Source organism: Ranitomeya imitator, chromosome 3 (genome assembly GCF_032444005.1).
Source record: "Ranitomeya imitator isolate aRanImi1 chromosome 3, aRanImi1.pri, whole genome shotgun sequence".
Lineage (NCBI taxonomy): Eukaryota > Metazoa > Chordata > Amphibia > Anura > Dendrobatidae > Ranitomeya > Ranitomeya imitator.
This window is the reverse complement of record NC_091284.1, coordinates 557,329,951-557,347,177: the sequence shown is the minus strand read 5'-3', so window position 1 is coordinate 557,347,177 and position 17,227 is coordinate 557,329,951. Positions and strand designations below refer to the sequence as shown.

The following is a 17,227-nucleotide window of genomic DNA, read 5'->3' as shown; positions in this document are numbered from 1 at the left end:
TTTTTTCTCTTGAAATATAGCTCGTACCTCAACCTAATGCTTTTTAATGAACAGATTGACCCAAAGACAATTAGTGGCTTTTAAAATTCTATGGAAGAAGGAGGAGCTAGAGCCAGACACAGAGATCCTGCTGCAAGTTCTCCTGAAACGACAGTTATTTCTCTCCACAGAAATCTATCAGCACCAACTGTCATCTTATAACTAAGTAAAAGGAAAATGTGCATTCAGTGAAGACAGAATTTAGCTGTGAATTGAGAATTTTGAGAATGATCAATTCAAAAAGCAGCAGATTTCAATAAGTTATTTTACAACGTTTCTTATTTCTATTAAAGGGAACCTGTCACCCCCAAAATTGAAGGTGAGCTAAGCCCACTGGCATCAGGGGCTTATCTACAGCATTATGTAATGCTGTAGATAAGACCCCGATGTATCCTGAAAGATGAGAAAAAGAGGTTAGATTATACTCACCCAGGGGCGGTCCCGCTGCGGTCCGGTCCGATCCGGTGCCTAACATCTTCTTACGATGACGTCCTCTTCTGGTCTTCACACTGCGACTCCGGCGCAGGCATACTTTGTCTTCCCTGTTGAGGGCAGAGCAAAGTACTGCAGTGCGCGGGTGCCGGGAAAGGTTAGAGAGGCCCGGCGTCTGCGCACTGCAGTTCTTTGCTCTGCCCTTAACAGACAAAGTATGCCTGCGCCGGAGCCGCAACGTGAAGACAAGAAAAGGACGTCATCGTAAGAAGATGGGAGGCCCCGGACCGCGACACCCATCGGATCGGACCGCCCACCCAGGTGAGTTTAATTTAACCTCTTTTTCTCATCTTTCAGGATACATCAGGGGCTTATCTACAGCATTACAGAATGCTGTAGATAAGCCCGTGATGCTGGTGGGCTTAGCTCACCTTCGATTTTGGGGGTGACAGGTTCCCTTTAATTTATAAATAAAAAGTAAAATGGTTACTTTTTAAACTTCATCAGACCTAAGATTTCAGCACTTAGTAGTTCATCTAATTCCAGACTTTATTGCGAACTAAACAGTCCCCCATTTCAGCATCCTACAATAAATACCTCAGAATCCAACAATGTATGAGATTGAAAGTGGTTCATTCACCAGATTTCAAAACACAAAATATTACACATTATTTACATGTTAAATAGATCTCTCAGACCTGGTGAGACTTCAATTGTTCTATTGAGAGAAGCTGATGAGAATCTTGATGGCAGATGATGTCCAGTTTGCATATTGCATAAACTAATCTTTCAAATGATCCACTAATCTCCAGTCACATAGGGTCACTGCCAAACTTCAGCTCAGGGAAAGAAAACTCCTTAAAGGGAATCTGTGAACATGTTTTTGCTATGTAATCAATCTGAAGACAGCAGGCGATAGAGGCTGAAACACAGAATTCAGGGATGTGTCACTTGTCAAAGTGTGTGCTGCTGTTTACTAACTGTGAAGGATTTATCACTAAGAGATTAACATTGCCGGACTACTCTAATCCAGCAACAACGCAGCTCACTGTCTATAGCTATGTTCACGGAAAGCCTGGTGTGGGCGTGGCTAGCTTTCTCAGCTCTGCTTCATTCGAAATCTAAAAGCCCTGATTGTGCCAGAACGGCAGCACCCAGTAATCTGAGGGATACATTCATGTATTTAGATCCTACATCATGCTTCTTTCAGATCAGGTAGCGAAAAACTGCTGACAGATTCCCTTTAAAGTTGAGCATTTTATCATTATGTCTGTAGAGTGAGAGAAATTATGAGTCTCAGATTATTCAATCTCTGAACTCCAAGTCTGACTGAAATTTGCTGCTTATATTATGTAGTGTGAGATTTCAGCAGCAAGAGGATCTGTCAATAAGGCTACATAGGCAGAGAATAAGTTGAACTTTCATAAAGGATTACACAGTCATTCTGGCATGGATTATAAAAAAAATACAGCATCCTTATCAAGTCTAAGAGATCTATTAGGCTAGTTTCACACTAGCGTTCGGCAGGGCTGCGGACTTCCTCTGAGAAGCCCTGCCCACTGTGGTGCCTCTTCATTCAGCTTCGCCTATGGCTGCATGCATCCTGCGTACCCTAGCTTTAACATTGGGTACGCAGGCCATGTGGATGTATACGGATGCCTCCGCATGCTTCGTTTTCACGGTGCGGTGACCGCACCAAATTGCAACTCGTTGCGTTCGGCGCAGGTCGCCGCACCGTCAAAACGACGCATGCGGAGGCATCCGTGTACATCCGCATGGCCTGCGTACCCAATGATAAAGATAGGATACGCAGGACGCATGCAGCCGTAGGCGGAGCTGAATGAAGAGGCGCAGCAGTGGGCGGGGCTTCTCAGAACGCTAGTGTGAAACTAGCCTTAAACAATGCATTCAGCTTGTATTGTGAAATCTAGTTATGGATCTGCTTTAACCATTCTCACCACAGACCCCACTGTAGAAGCACTAACTTCCTAACACTGGCATGACACAGATTGGCTGCACGGCACCACTGTACAGATCTGCTCGTCGAGTTACTATACATATGTATATATATACGGTATATATTTGTTTCACATTAGCTGTAGCGGTACCACACTGAGTTGAAGAAGCTTTGTGAAAGGATTCTTCAAACTGAAAAAACTGATTCATAGAAAAGTATTAACAACTTTTTTACCTTAGTTATCTCAGCATAGGATGGTCCATCCTTATATTAATCTAGTTTAGGAAACGTGTACCAGCTCACCAAAGACCTTTAGCAACTCATATCTGTTAGGCGGCTGGTAAAAATAAGAGGCAAAACCCATTGGACTGGAAGAGGGATAGAGTGCTCTTCAGTCGGTGTTGTGAGGACTTTTCCCTTTGCATATTTGTGTCACGGATATAAAAAGACCATGAGGGAGTCGCTTTGTAGTAGTGGTGTAGGACTACCAGTACCAGCAAAGACAATGTAGGTGAAAAGGGAAACGTTCTCAGCCTTATACATAGGAAGAAAGACAAGTCTTCCAAGATTCCAGGAGAGTGCCCTATTTTTGGTTTTCTAGATATCTTGTATACAGTACCTGGTTGTCCAGGGCTTCCTGGTATTCCGGTTGTACCTTTAGAATAAGAACAAATAATGTTTGGTATTAAAAAAAATAACTATTATTAGATAAGGTACTTAAATTAAAAATCACAGCCCAGGACTGAAAACAAAATCGAAACATTCAACAGCTTAGCCTTATTACCTTTGGCCCCCTTCTCTCCTCTGCTACCTGGATAACCAGGTGGTCCTGTGTCCCCTTTTTCTCCAGTAACAGTATGTTGGCCATCATGTATTACCTCAAGTACATAATAATAATAAAATGGTTACCGCAATGTTACAGTAAAATTCAATTATTCATGTTTTTTGCTTTCTGTAAAATAATTCTGTGAAGACTGAATATAAATGCATGAAATGATAAATACCATCTATATGCAAAACCCACAACTTACTATTCCTGGTGGTCCTGGTGGTCCAGAGTCACCCTTTTCTCCCTAACAAAACAAAAATAAAGTGGTTTCCACATATTTCATCTACCTAGATCATAATGTTTGGCAAATAAAGAGAACCTAGTAGCTACACCTCTGTGAGCAGGTGTGAGCACATTGCACTTACTCTTTCTCCATCCTGTCCTCGGATTCCATCAAATCCAGGTCTACCAGGTACACCCTAGATATGTTAGAAATATATTAAACACTGAAATTGTATATCAACAATTCTGTTTTAATTGTTTTTGCTTTTTTTTTTTAATTAATTTGATACTTTCTTTGTCTTTAAAAATAAATATTATATATTAGATAATATATTAATTGAAAAAAATGTTTTACCTGTTTTATTTTACAAATAATAACCATTCTTCACTAAAACATAATCCCCCTTACAGTAGTACCTGAGGGATAAAGGTTTCTATAGTGATCAGTGCAGTAAGCCCTCTCTATGGTTAGGGGAGTTTTAGCCTTTGCATAACATGTCGTACTATAAGGCTATGTGCACACGTTCAGGATTTCTCGCAGAAAATTCCTGAGGAAAACCGGATATTTTCTGCAAGAAATCCGCAAGAAAACCGCATGTGTTTTTGCCGCGTTTTTTTCCGGACACTTCCCAATGCATTTTGTAGTGGGAAATCCGCAAAAAAACCACAAAATTAATGAACATGCTGCGGTTTTTACCGCGATGCGTTTTTTTCGCGGAAAAAAACGCATCATGTGAACAAACCATGCAGAATTCATTCTAAATGATGGGATGCTTATTGTATGCGTTTTTTTGCAGTTTTATAGCATTTTTATCGAGAACAAACGCGAAAAAAACGCAACGTGTGCACACAGCCTTAGCCATAAGTCTATTATTGACCACTAAACTTGGAATATGACATGAGGAAGATGCATGCATGCTTAATTTGGACAAAAATATTCAATTCTTAAAATTACCTAATAATATATTCTAATGCTTTTATTTTTTAATAAAATACTTACATCATGTCCCCTTTGTCCCTTTTCACCGTCTTTGCCAGGTTTTCCCTAAATAAAAGGAATGAAAAATATAAATCGAGAACATGCACATATTTATGTTCTTCTGATTTTTACGCAAGACGGGCCTCCCGATTTTTGGCTTGGTTCCTTGAAATTTCATGCTTGCTAAAGATGGCCATATACATTTGTCTCAGATTAAGGGCATTGTCCAGGCTTTATGTTAAGGTCTGCAGTCACTCTATGAGACTGCAGACTTGGAAATCTTCACAGCTCACAGTCTGCGCGTGGTCAGGATTTTCCAGCGCTGAGAGCAGACATGAGCGTGACCGCACATAAGCGATTAGGATATAAGCAGTCAGATGGCGACTATACGTGTGCCACCTCACCCAATACAGTTGAGTTGAGCGAGGCCAGACAAACCAAGTTGGCATGTGGCAGAAAGTATACAAATTGCATGTTTGTGGACACATGACCACCTGCTCCTGGCGTTGGCACCGGAGAATGTTGACAGGGCGCACTGTACACTTTGTGCGGATTATAGTTAGATTGTCACATAATGTAACATAGGAATGTTCATCAAATGACATTTAACAATGAACAATCATTTTTACTGACCATACATTTTTCCATGAAAGAATATGCCAAGAACATTCCCAAAAAGATCATTTATCATTGACTTCCTTCATCAAACATGTATGACCAGTTGATCAACAGTAACGGCTGATAGGGACTGAAATGTTTCTGACTGTGTTGGTGCAAGATACAGTACAGACCATGGGCGTGGAATGCAGTGAACATTCATTGCTCTTTCGCAGCAGGCACAGGAGTTAGCTTCAGCAGCCGGCTCCTGCCTCTGTGACCCCCTGCCTTGCCGCTACCCCACCTCCCCAACACAGTTAGAGCCGGTACATCTGGACTATAAGACACCCCCTCCCCCCCCCCCCCCATTTTCCTAAATATATTTGGAGGGGAAAAAGTGCATCTTAGGCTGGTTTCACATTTGCGTTTAAAAACGCAGCGTTTTAAACGCAAACGCATTTGGTGAAAAAACGCGTTTAAACGCATTTAAACGCTGAATTTTTTAGGCACATGCGTTTTTGCATGTTTTAACACAAACGCGGCGTTTTGACGCGTTTACATGCGGTTTTTACTGCATTTGCGTTTTTGAAACGCATGATGAGAAGTGTGTGACAGCTGCCAATCATCAAAATCAACTAGAAAACCCACTATAAACAGAAATACCTAGGGTTAGGGTTAGGGTTAGGATCCCTAGTAACCCTAGGGATCCTAACCCTAACCCTAAAACACAAACTCTAACCCTAAACCAAACTCTAACCCTAAACCTAACACAAACTCTAACACAAACTCTAACCCTAACCCAAACTCTAACACTAACCCTAACACAAACTCTAACACAAACTCTAACCCTAACCCAAACTCTAACCCTAACACAAACTCTAACCCTAACCCTAAAACACAAACTCTAACCCTAACCCAAACTCTAACCCTAACCCTAACACAAACTCTAACCCTAACTCTAACCCTAACCCAAACTCTAACCCTAACACAAACTCTAACACAAACTCTAACCCTAACCCAAACTCTAACCCTAACCCTAACACAAACTCTAACCCTAACCCGAACACAAACTCTAACCCTAACCCTAACACAAACTCTAACCCTAACACAAACTCTAACCCTAACCCTAACACAAACTCTAACCCTAACACGAACTCTAACCCTAACCCTAACACAAACTCTAACCCTAACCCTAACACAAACTCTAACCCTAACACAAACTCTAACCCTAACACAAACTCTAACCCTAACACAAACCCTAACCCTAACACAAACTCTAACCCTAACACAAACTCTAACCCTGACCCTAACACAAACTCTAACCCTAACCCTAGCCCTAACCCTAGGGATCCTAACCCTAACCCTAGGGATCCTCACCCTAACCTTAAGGGTTAGGGTGAGGATCCCTAGGGTCAGGGTTGGGGGGTGGCTTATCAGTGTGTATTCTTGTGTTTTTCTATAAAAACGCATGCAAACGCATGTGCTTAAAAACGCATGCGTTTACATAGACATCAAAACGCCGCTAAAAATTACTACATATTGCATTTCTGCAACACAACGCATGCAGAGAAAAAACGCATGCGTCGTCAAAACGCATGCAAAAAAACGCATGCGTTTTTAATGTTAACTATAGGGGAAAAAACGCATGCTTTTTTTGCGTGTTTTTGCGCAAAAACGCAAAAAAAAAACCCGCAAATGTGAAACCAGCCTTACAGTCTGAAAAATAAGGTATATGTTTTTGGTTCTCTGTATTAAAGTTTAAATAACAGCACTTACTCTGGGCCCTGGTTTTCCAGGTTCTCCTTTTTCACCTTTAATACTTAATCCAGGATCACCCTAAAATAAAAATAAACAAATATATGAGTGTATTTATAGATACTAGAAATGAACAAATCTTTAGATATTCAAATTCACCAGCCTACACTGTGTGCAGAATTATTAGGTAAGTTGTATTTTAGAGGATTATTTTTATTATTGATCAACAACTATGTTTTCAATCAACCCAAAAGACTCATAAATATCAAAGCTTAATATTTTTGGCAGTTGGATTGTTTTTTTTAGATTTGGCTACCTTAGGAGGATATCTGTTTGTGCAGGTAACTATTACTGTGCAGAATTATTAGGCAACTTAATAAAAACCAAATATATTCCCATCTCACTTGTTTATTTTCACCAGGTAAACCAATATAAATGCACAAAATTTAGAAATAAACATTTCTGACATGCAAAAACAAAACCCCCAAAAATTAGTGACCAATATAGCCACCTTTCTTTACGATGACACTCAACAGCCTTCCATCCATAGATTCTGTCAGTTGCTCGAGTGTTTACAATCAACATTGCGTGCAGCAGCCACCACAGCCTCCCACTGTTCCGAGAAGTGGACTGTTTTCCCTCCCTGTAGATCTCACATTTTATGAGGGACCACAGGTTCTCTATGGGGTTCAGATCAGGTGAAAAAGGGGGCCATGTCATTATTTTTTCTTCTTTGAGACCTTTACCATTGTCCTGCATGAAAATCATGTTTTTCTTGAACGATACCTACTTCTTCCTGAACCACTGCTTGAAGAAGTTGTCTTCCAGAAACTGGCAGTAGGTCTGGAAGTTGAGCTTCACTGCATCCTCAACCCGAAAAGGTCCCACAAGTTCATCTTTGATGATACCAGCCCATACCAGTACCCCACCTCCACCTTGCTGGCGTCTGAGTCGGAGTGGAGCTCTCTGCCCTTTACTGATCCAGCCTCTGGCCCATCCATCTGGCCCATCAAGGGTCACTCTCATTTCATCAGTCCATAAAACCTTTGAAAAGTCAGTCTTAAGATATTTTTTGGCCCAGTCTTGACGTTTTATCTTGGGTTTCTTGATCAAAGGTGGTCATTTTTCAGCCTTCCTTACCTTGGCCATGTCCCTGAGTATCGCACACCTTGTGCTTTTTGTTACTCCAGTAACATTGCAGCTCTGAAATATTGCAAAACTGGTGGCAAATGGCATCTTGGCAGCTTCACGCTTGATTTTCCGCAATTCATGGGCAGTTATTTTGCGCCTTTTTTGCCCAACACGCTTCTTGCAACCCTGTTGGCTATTTGCCATGAAACGCTTGATTGTTCTGTGGCAATTTGGCAATTTCAAGACCGCTGCATCCCTCAATTTTGGACTTTTCAGAGCCCGTCAAATCTCTCTTTTGACCCATTTTGCCAAAGGAAAGGAAGTTGCCTAATAATTAAGCACACCTTATATAGGGTTTTGATGTCATTAGACAACACCCCTCCTCATGACAGAGATGCACATCACCTGATTTACTTAATTGGTAGTTGGGTCTCAAGCCTGAACAGCTTGGAGTAGGACAACATGTATAAAAAGTATCATGTGATCAAAATACAACTTGCCTAATAATTCTGCACAGTGTAAAATGTCAGCTGCATTAGGCTTTTATACAGGATATGATAGCCCCTCCTGATTGTTTTTGCTATACCATGTGATGTGTAGTTGCAAGGCATTATGGGGAAGCCTGCTCGGTTGCGCTTGCGGTCATGTCCACTTTCTTTTACTAATGCAATCTTCTGCAATGTGTTAAAAGGCAGGTATTTTTAGGGGGTCTTGATAGAATTCAATAGGTCATCTCTAATATATACAGTAAATAGTAAATATATGTATACATTTGCAATGGATGATAGCCCATCCCAGGACAATGACTAATAGAAAATGCATCCACCTAGGGCAAAGTTCTTGTTCCAGGTCAACAACTGCAATGTATATGTAAACATCCCTGTTCAAGTATAATTAGGAATAATAGTTTTAATGCAAAGTCATCAGCTATTTCAAATAATCAAAATACCTAGGACAAACCAACATTGATATCCCTTAGCAAGTTGCCTCACTAGTCTGTCATAGGTTGGTATAGAAGGAGCAGATAAGCCAGACGTACAGGTTAATGTAGTGGAAGCCGCTTTCCGCTGAGTGCAGGGCACAATGGAGTGAGTTTGGATAATATGGCTTCCTTTTCTTCCCATACCCCTTGCTTAGTACTGCCCACATCATACTATACATTCTTGTACTTCACTTCGATATGGGTGATGACTGTAAGTGTAACAGGTACCACTCTCCACTAGATTGGTGTGTGTGTGGGCCATAGCATCATCTACAGTATAAAAAAATAGGTGCCAAGTCCACCTCTAATGGCCCTCACAAATAAATGCAAGAAGTTGAAATAAAAAAAACATGAAGAAACACTTACCCTATTGCCTTGATCACCTTTATCACCTTGCATGCCCTTTTCTCCCTGTGATGTGGGACAGGATCATACAGAGCATTATAATAATTATTATACAGTCATGACCGAAATAGAAATTGTTCCAGAAAATGAATTAGTTCTCCCGGAAAATTATTGCAATTACACTTGTTTATTTCCTTTATGTGTATTGGACCAATACAGAGGGGAAAAAATGCAAATTGAACATCATTTCACACAAAACTCCCAAAATGGGCCAGACAAAATTTTTGGCACCCTCAACTTAATATTTACTTGTATACTCTTTGGAATACATAACTGCAATCAATCACTTCCTAAAACCATCAACAAGCTTCTTACACCTCTCAACTGGAATTTTGGACCACTCTTCTTTTGCTCCAGGTCTCTCATATTTGAAAGCGCCTTCTCCCAACAGCAATTTTAAGATCTATCCACAGGTGTTCAATGGGGTACAAGTCCACTAAACATTTTGCTCCTGTTAGGCTGCATTCACACGTTGCGGTTAAGGTGATTTTTTTTGCCGCGACTGCGATAAAATTGAAACATTTTTGCCGCAATTTTGCGGAAATTAAAAATTATAGTTCTCACATAGAATAATGATTATGGTAATAGATATATCACCTTTTCCCGATACCACACTGAACTGTTCTCAGCAGATGCATGGCCTTGTGGACCTGGAGGCCCTGGTGGTCCTGGTTCACCCTGTCGAAATTAAGATAAAAAGACAGAGCGCCCACAATATTCAAATCAAAAGAGAAAAGCATTAATAAGATCCTCCTAAGGTGAGACACATGAATATTTGATTAACCTAAGTAGTCTACTCACAGCTGTCAATGTAAGCAGTATAGTACACATAAAATAAAAAGGAAGCATATTCCTGACTACTATGCCATGCAGTTGCCTGATTAGCAAACCAGATGTACTGAATGTTTAAACAGTTTAGTTCTCATCTGGATCACTTTTCCGAACTGCATGACATCTATGCTGATTTTTCAACTATGCTTGTAAATAGTAATTACTATTAGCAGCATTGTCCCTCGAATGAGCATCAAACAAGTAAAGGAGCATCATAATTGTGCTCAGGGAAATTCACTGTTCAATTTCTTCAATTTCAGTTTTTTGTAACTTCACACAATAGAAAATTGTCTTGTGCTGAGATGACTGTATATAAAGGAACGCTTGCACTTGGTCAATAGAAGAGGTTGCAAAATGGAAAGAGTGGAAAACTGAGAATGATCTAGACTTATAGGAATGAATGATCATGAACCTCAAACAAACCACTGAAGCCAGTATATGGTTCATTTTGATTTGAGTGATACCAGTTTCATACATCTGACATTCATGGTTTAAGCAAAGACTCTGATGTCCAGATCATCCGCTGTTGAGTTTGGGTCAGAAGACCCATGGATGGTGGTGGACATGTGTAACCTGCTCCTAGCAAAATGGGATTTGAGGAGCAATGCTAAATCGCACAAATTGGCAACCAGTATTAGATCAGAGCTCTTTTTAATTGCGTTTAGGTCAAACTTTGAAAGACAGTGCTAAACAGCTAAATGAATTAGTTCAGGATTTCATTAAGCCAAATGTCAAAGTCTTTTTTGTTTTGCTTTGTTTGACTCAATAAGTAAATGACAAAAAATTTGCAACAAGGCCCACTTAGGGTATGTTTTCACGGTCAGTAAACGCTGCGGGTTGGGCGCTGCGTACATCCACAGCAGGTGTTACAGCACAGTGGAGAGATTTCATGGAATCCCATCTCCATTATGCGTGCAGGGACACCTCCGGCATCCCTGCATAACCGGACATGTGGCGCAGCTTTCCAGACCGCAGCATGTCTATTTATCTTGCAGAGACGCTCTGTCACCCTTACAATGTATAGGATGCAGTGATCCCACATGGTCCAATGAACACATGCGGAATCACCAAGCGTAAAAAAAGCTGGCAGCGCTTTGGACGGAGCGGACATGTGCTGCTTCCAAAGCGCTGCCAATACTGACCGTGGAAACATACCATTACAGTGAAGTCCAAAACTGAACTGCCTTGGGGCACAATTTATTTGATCTGGTACTGATTTATCTCCCCTTATCTACTTATAACAAAGAAGACATTACTTACCTTTTCACCCGGTGGTCCATGAAAACCAAGTCCCATTTGACCCTGGAAAGGTACAAAATAAAAGATCCTTATAGAGCAGTTTATGTGAATATTAACTGTTGTTGTTATTATTGGGATATAACCTATACATACCTTTGGTCCTGGAGGTCCGGGTTGACCAGGTGCTCCCTAGAAACAAAACACAAAAAAGTAATGTAAGTAACCAGTTACAATATACAATATTGCAGATGTATATTATAGTAGATTGTTGCATCCAAATAGGTATGGTATTCACCCAGTAAGACTGAACTGTGGTGTGAGTTTCACTTCATCCACCATAGAAGTACAATATCCAAGAAGAGGCTTAAGAGCTCCTTCACGTGTCAGTGATTTTTCTCATACACAAAAAAAACAGTCTGAGTTCGATCATTATTTTTCATCAGTTTGGTCAGTGTGTCAGTTTTTACCATTAGAGCGTGGTCAGAATTTCATCAGTTATTCTTGGATTAAAAAAATAATTAAATGTTGGACGTTTCTCAAGCTTCTCCTATCATACAGTTGGTTAAAAATGGACAGTACACTGTGCTGCCCAAATTTTACCCAGATTCATACATTTGCATTGTTGCGTATGGTCCAACACTCACATCAATATCAAGCAAGTCTCAAGGCTTTTCGGTCCGAAGAAAGTCTGAATTACCCCATGGACTGCAAGAGCTAATCATGAAAACCACATACAGGACATGCACAAGAAAAACTGGTGTCTGAATGAGCCCTAAATGCTGTGTTAATGCTGTGTTAATGCCTAATATGTGTATTTTTAGTGTAAATATTCGATTTGCCACCCAACAATCACACTGTGGGGCAACGAAGGGGTGACAGAGAATGTCCCCTTCCTCCGTCTTATCTGCAGCATCTAAGGGACTAATTGAGAAATGTTGTAAATGCTGCTATATAGTATAGCAGTGATAACAGGTCTCAGCAATGCCACCTGTACAAAAACAATGATGCAATAAAAACAGCAGACCACTCAGGTGTGTATAGTCTTTGGAAATCTAGCTGTAGAGGATCCGTGAAGGTACATATCATTTCTATTTAATTATAATTATCATCAGCTGTAAACTTACCTGCCTTTAAAGGGAATCTATCAGTAGGATCAACCCTCCAAAGCTGTCTACTGTCTATATGGGCATGTAGGTCATAGGAAGCTGAATAAAATTATACCTTGATATCTGGAATCTGATCTCTTATTCTAGCAAAATCCATGTTTTTCGTAATATGTGAATGAGCTGTTAAGATCTATCAGACGGGCATAGATCTCCCTGACAATCTACCCCTGAGATATAAAACTTCCTATGACCTACATGCCCACATAGACGGCTTAAAAGGGTTGATCCTACTGACAGATTTCTTTTAGGGAAGATTGCCATATATGTTTATGGAACACCCCCGTAGGGCAGTGGGGTACTCGGTACCGGGTCCTTTGGTTCTCAAGGGGGATGTAACGGTGGCTGACCCGGTCCGTGGCCCTAGGGACGTCCGTATTAAAAGGGAAAGGTCTTTAAAGGGGAAATGTTCGTGACTCCACCTGTGGTATTCGGTCAGGGTGACCGACGCTGCTTAGGGGTCCGCTGGGGTGATGTTATGGCAGCCAGATGGTATACCTTCCCACAGGTGAAGTATGTCCCCAGGGCTTCCCAGTGGATAGATGGCGGATGGTGTGAGGCGCAGTGAAGAACGAGGACACAAGGGTGCAGTCTCTTTACCTTTACTGAAGGCTTCAGCGTCCACAGTCCAGAGCACCAGATCACAGGGCAGGCAGAGTCTGGCCGGATTGGAGGCAAATCCAGAGTCCCCTTATCCAGGTGGAAATCAGTAGCCTTCCTCTAGCACTTGGGTGTTGTAGTACCTTACTGCTGAGCCTCTCGTAATGTCCTCACAACTGGTGTAGATGTCATAGATGTTATGTCTCTCTCTGTCCCCCAGATAGATAGGAACAAACCCGTATGACTGATGGCCTGAGGCTTTTTACAGGGACTCTAGCATGCCCCGGCCCCCACAAGTTGCCACCGTGCCTCCTGGGTATAGGGCGGATCAGTAACTTGGAATTAGCTGTCCTGCCGGTCTCTGGAGCAAGGCATAAAGAACTGTTGCTCCCTCGGTGTTCCGGCTACCGGATCCTGCGCCTCAGAAGGAGGCAGCCTTTGCAGGGCAGAACTCCTTCTGGTTTCCTCTCCTTTTGCTAAGACTGCGTTTCTCACCCTCTAAAATACAATTCGCTCTTCGTGTCTCTTTCTTGGGAACTGCCGCACGTAGGGCAGGCGCAGCTCCGTGTCCTTCTTCTAGGCCTCTGACAGGATCCCACCCATGTCAGGGACCAACTACCTGAGCAGAGCTCAGATAGCAGCTCACTGGGTGAAACCCAGCCAGCTTCTGTCTAACTTCCTGTCCAGACCACCAGTTTTACGTAATTGTGAAGAGTGCCCTAATAAATAGGAGCATAGCTCCCCCTGGTGGACTGGAGTGTGAAGTGTGTTGCATGTTTGTGATACCTGTTAAAGAGATCTCCTTTATTACCTTCAAACGTAACATCACTCCCCCCTAGAGGAGAATGATAATACTGCAACGACAGGACCCTGGGGCGCTGCATTTATTGCTTATGCACTGCAAACTTATTTCATTACAAGTTCTTTTTTTCTTACAAACTCTGGTAAATCAGCTTATAAAAGTTGATTGAAGAAAGATTACAATGAATGACTACACCTAAATGTAATAAAATAGATATATCTACTATATAATTGTCTAAGGGTCACTTCCGTCTGTCTGTCTGTCTTTCTGTCTGTCTATCTGTCACAGATATTCATTGGTCGCGGCCTCTGTCTGTCATGGAAACCCAAGTCGCTGATTGGTCGTGGCAAAACGCCCACGACCATTGCCACGACCAATCAGCGATGGGCACAGTCTGGTGGCAAAATGGCCGCTCCTTCCTACCCGCAGTCAGTGCCAGCTCCATATGCTGCGTACATACAGCATCAATAGTAAAAAGATCTAATGTGACAAATAATAATAATAATAAAAAAAAAGGTTATTCTCACCCTCCGACGTGCCGCGCTGTCCTCGGCAGTGCTAGCGGCAGGTTCCGGTGCCAAGGATGCTATGCGGTCATGTGACCGCGACGTCATCACAGGTCTTGCGCTCATACCAACCCTGGGACCGGAAGCTGCCGCGTACACCGCACACAGGCGCCAGGACTTCAAGGGCCCTTCGGAAGGTGAGTATATGTTTATTTTTTATTTTAAGTCTTTTTTAACCACGCATATAGTGCCCACATTGCTATATACTATGTGGGCTGTGTTACATATGGCGTGGGCTGCGTTATATACTACATGGCTGCTATGTACTACGTGGGCAGTGTTATATACTATGTGGGCAATGTTATATACTGCGTGGGCTGCGTTATATACTACATGGCTGCTATATAATACATGGGCAGTGTTATATACTGTGTGGGCTGCGCTATATACTACATGGCTGCTATATACTACGTGGGCAGTGTTTTATACTATGTGGGCAGTGTAATATACTGTGTGGGCTGCATTATATACTGCATGGCTGCTATATACTATGTGGCCAGTGTTATATACTATGTGGGCAATGTTATATACTGCATGGCTGCTATATACTACGTGGCCAGTGTTATATACTGCGTGGCCACTGTTATATACTGCGTGGCCTGTATTAACGCATCGGGTATTCAAGAATATGTCGTGACCTGTGCTATATACTATGTGGCTGCTATATACATACATATTCTAGAATACCCGATGCGTTAGAATCGGGCCACCATTTAGTATATATATATATACATATATATATTTATTTTTATTTCAAAATTCCGTGTGATTAGTTTCCTAAAAAGGTTGTCCGGACTAAAGTGAAAAGTCCACATTCACTCTAGTTGACTGTAGACTTCAGAACCGTGGCAGTCTTTAATGCATACTCTGTCATGATTTCTCACGAGTCATGTGACAGCGTGTGTGATCTCTCAATTCTCTTCTATTGGCTGAATCTAGTCAGTATGTGACCGCAAGTTTACAAATCACATAAATGTAGTCACCGGCAGAAGGAATAAAGGGGAATGATGACAGTGTGTGCATCTCAGAATGTCACGGTTTGGCAGTCTGCAGTCATATAGATTGCAGACTTTTGATTTCAGCCGGACAACTATTTAAATACATCTGTCCAGCATAGCTGAAGTTGAGAATTTAAAACATAAAAATTGAGTCTTTAAATTCTAACTGAAAACATGATAACAACGGCTTTTAAGACCACTTACATCTCTTTATCACACATTAACTCCTACCCAACATTGAATGTACTAGTATTGGCACATCCAATCTAGATCCAATGTCTACTCCCACTGTCAAAAGCTGAATCTGAGTATTACACACCGAAAATCTGCTTCTAACAGCAGCAAGTAGAGCTCAGTACTGTTAACCCTTTAAATGCACTCTTATATTTTCTATCAGCTGGATAAGACGATACAACAATATATATATATATATATATATATATATATATATAATGTGGTGAAACGCTACCTGAGTGGGTTGGGGAACACTCGCTTGGCACGGGATTTAAGCACTCAAGCACGGTTTCTCCACGTAAACAGTCTTATTCGGTTTATTAGACATCATAAACCATAACACAAACAGTTCATTACATAGATCAACAGAACACATTTACCATCGACAGTCTGTTCCAATGGCAGATCCGTGTCTGCCCGTAACCCCTTGTTACCTGGAGTTACCTTACAGGAGCTCCAGCTCCACACACTGACTCCTGCCAGTACTGGTTCACAGGGGAAAGCTGCCTCACTGGGATCACCGTCCTTGAAACCAGGGCACCTTGGATAGTCCAGACCCACAGTAGGAACTGTAGCTTCCCCAACACAGAAACCGTCTCAGGCTCTGTAGATGCAGCCTCTCCATGCGCTTCCAGGAAGTCCAATCACAGGCACTTCCAACACACAGGCTATCAGCCCATGATCTTACCAAGTGCTTACAGGACTCCAGTCCATCCGAGGACAATCCAACACTCTGATCATTCCAGGACTCACACTCTCACCAGGTGCTTGGAGGACTCCAGTCCATCCCAGGACAATCCAACACCCTGGGTATTCAGGTTCACGGTGTCTCAGGTGCTTCCAGGAAGACTCCACTCACAGGAGCTTCCAACACCGACCACCAGGTCCATGGTCTCTCACGTGCTTCCAGGAAGACTCCGCTCACAGGAGCTTCCAACACCGACCGTCCAGGACCTTGCACATGGACCAAACAGATCCATACACTCTGACCATGTGACCAGACCCCAGTCACATTATATGGTTGTAACCACTCCCCTAGATGGGAGTGTGTGTGGTTAGCCAGTCCCACCCAGCTCACCAGCTAACCCTATAAGCCCGCCCTTATAAGTAAACACAACCAACTCTTGTGGAACTATAAGTCCCAGTATAACCATATAATTTTGGGCTTACAGGGCAGAGCACCTATGCGACACATACCGGCCATTTACAATCCTGCCGGATTTTGTCTCATCGCCATAATTATGCCTCCAAGTGCATCCTGAAGCACACACACAGTGCCCCCTGGCTGTAACATGGGTTACCCCACCACAATATATATACGCATATCTTCACATTTTAACTAGAGGCACATTATGCTCTATAGGTCAGACCTAGGCAAAGTGAGGCCTGCGGGCCACATCTGGCCATCTGGCTGTTCCAGTCTGGCCCATGGACCGAGACAGTTGAGGGGCTGAAAATAGTGGCCC

General features: G+C 42.1%; 1 protein-coding gene across 1 annotated transcript in view; it reads right to left on the bottom strand.

Annotated features, from left to right (window-relative positions):
• Nucleotides 1-17,227, bottom strand: part of COL4A1 (collagen type IV alpha 1 chain) — a 222,565-nt gene that overhangs the window by 96,096 nt on the left and 109,242 nt on the right. Inside the window, exons 11-20 of the mRNA XM_069757930.1 lie at nucleotides 11,552-11,587; nucleotides 11,420-11,461; nucleotides 9,926-10,006; nucleotides 9,290-9,334; nucleotides 6,832-6,891; nucleotides 4,480-4,524; nucleotides 3,623-3,676; nucleotides 3,460-3,501; nucleotides 3,213-3,306; nucleotides 3,048-3,083 (exon numbers count right to left, since the gene is read on the bottom strand). Coding sequence (XP_069614031.1) covers nucleotides 3,048-3,083; nucleotides 3,213-3,306; nucleotides 3,460-3,501; nucleotides 3,623-3,676; nucleotides 4,480-4,524; nucleotides 6,832-6,891; nucleotides 9,290-9,334; nucleotides 9,926-10,006; nucleotides 11,420-11,461; nucleotides 11,552-11,587 — 535 coding nt within the window. The remainder of the gene's footprint in view (nucleotides 1-3,047; nucleotides 3,084-3,212; nucleotides 3,307-3,459; nucleotides 3,502-3,622; nucleotides 3,677-4,479; nucleotides 4,525-6,831; nucleotides 6,892-9,289; nucleotides 9,335-9,925; nucleotides 10,007-11,419; nucleotides 11,462-11,551; nucleotides 11,588-17,227) is intronic.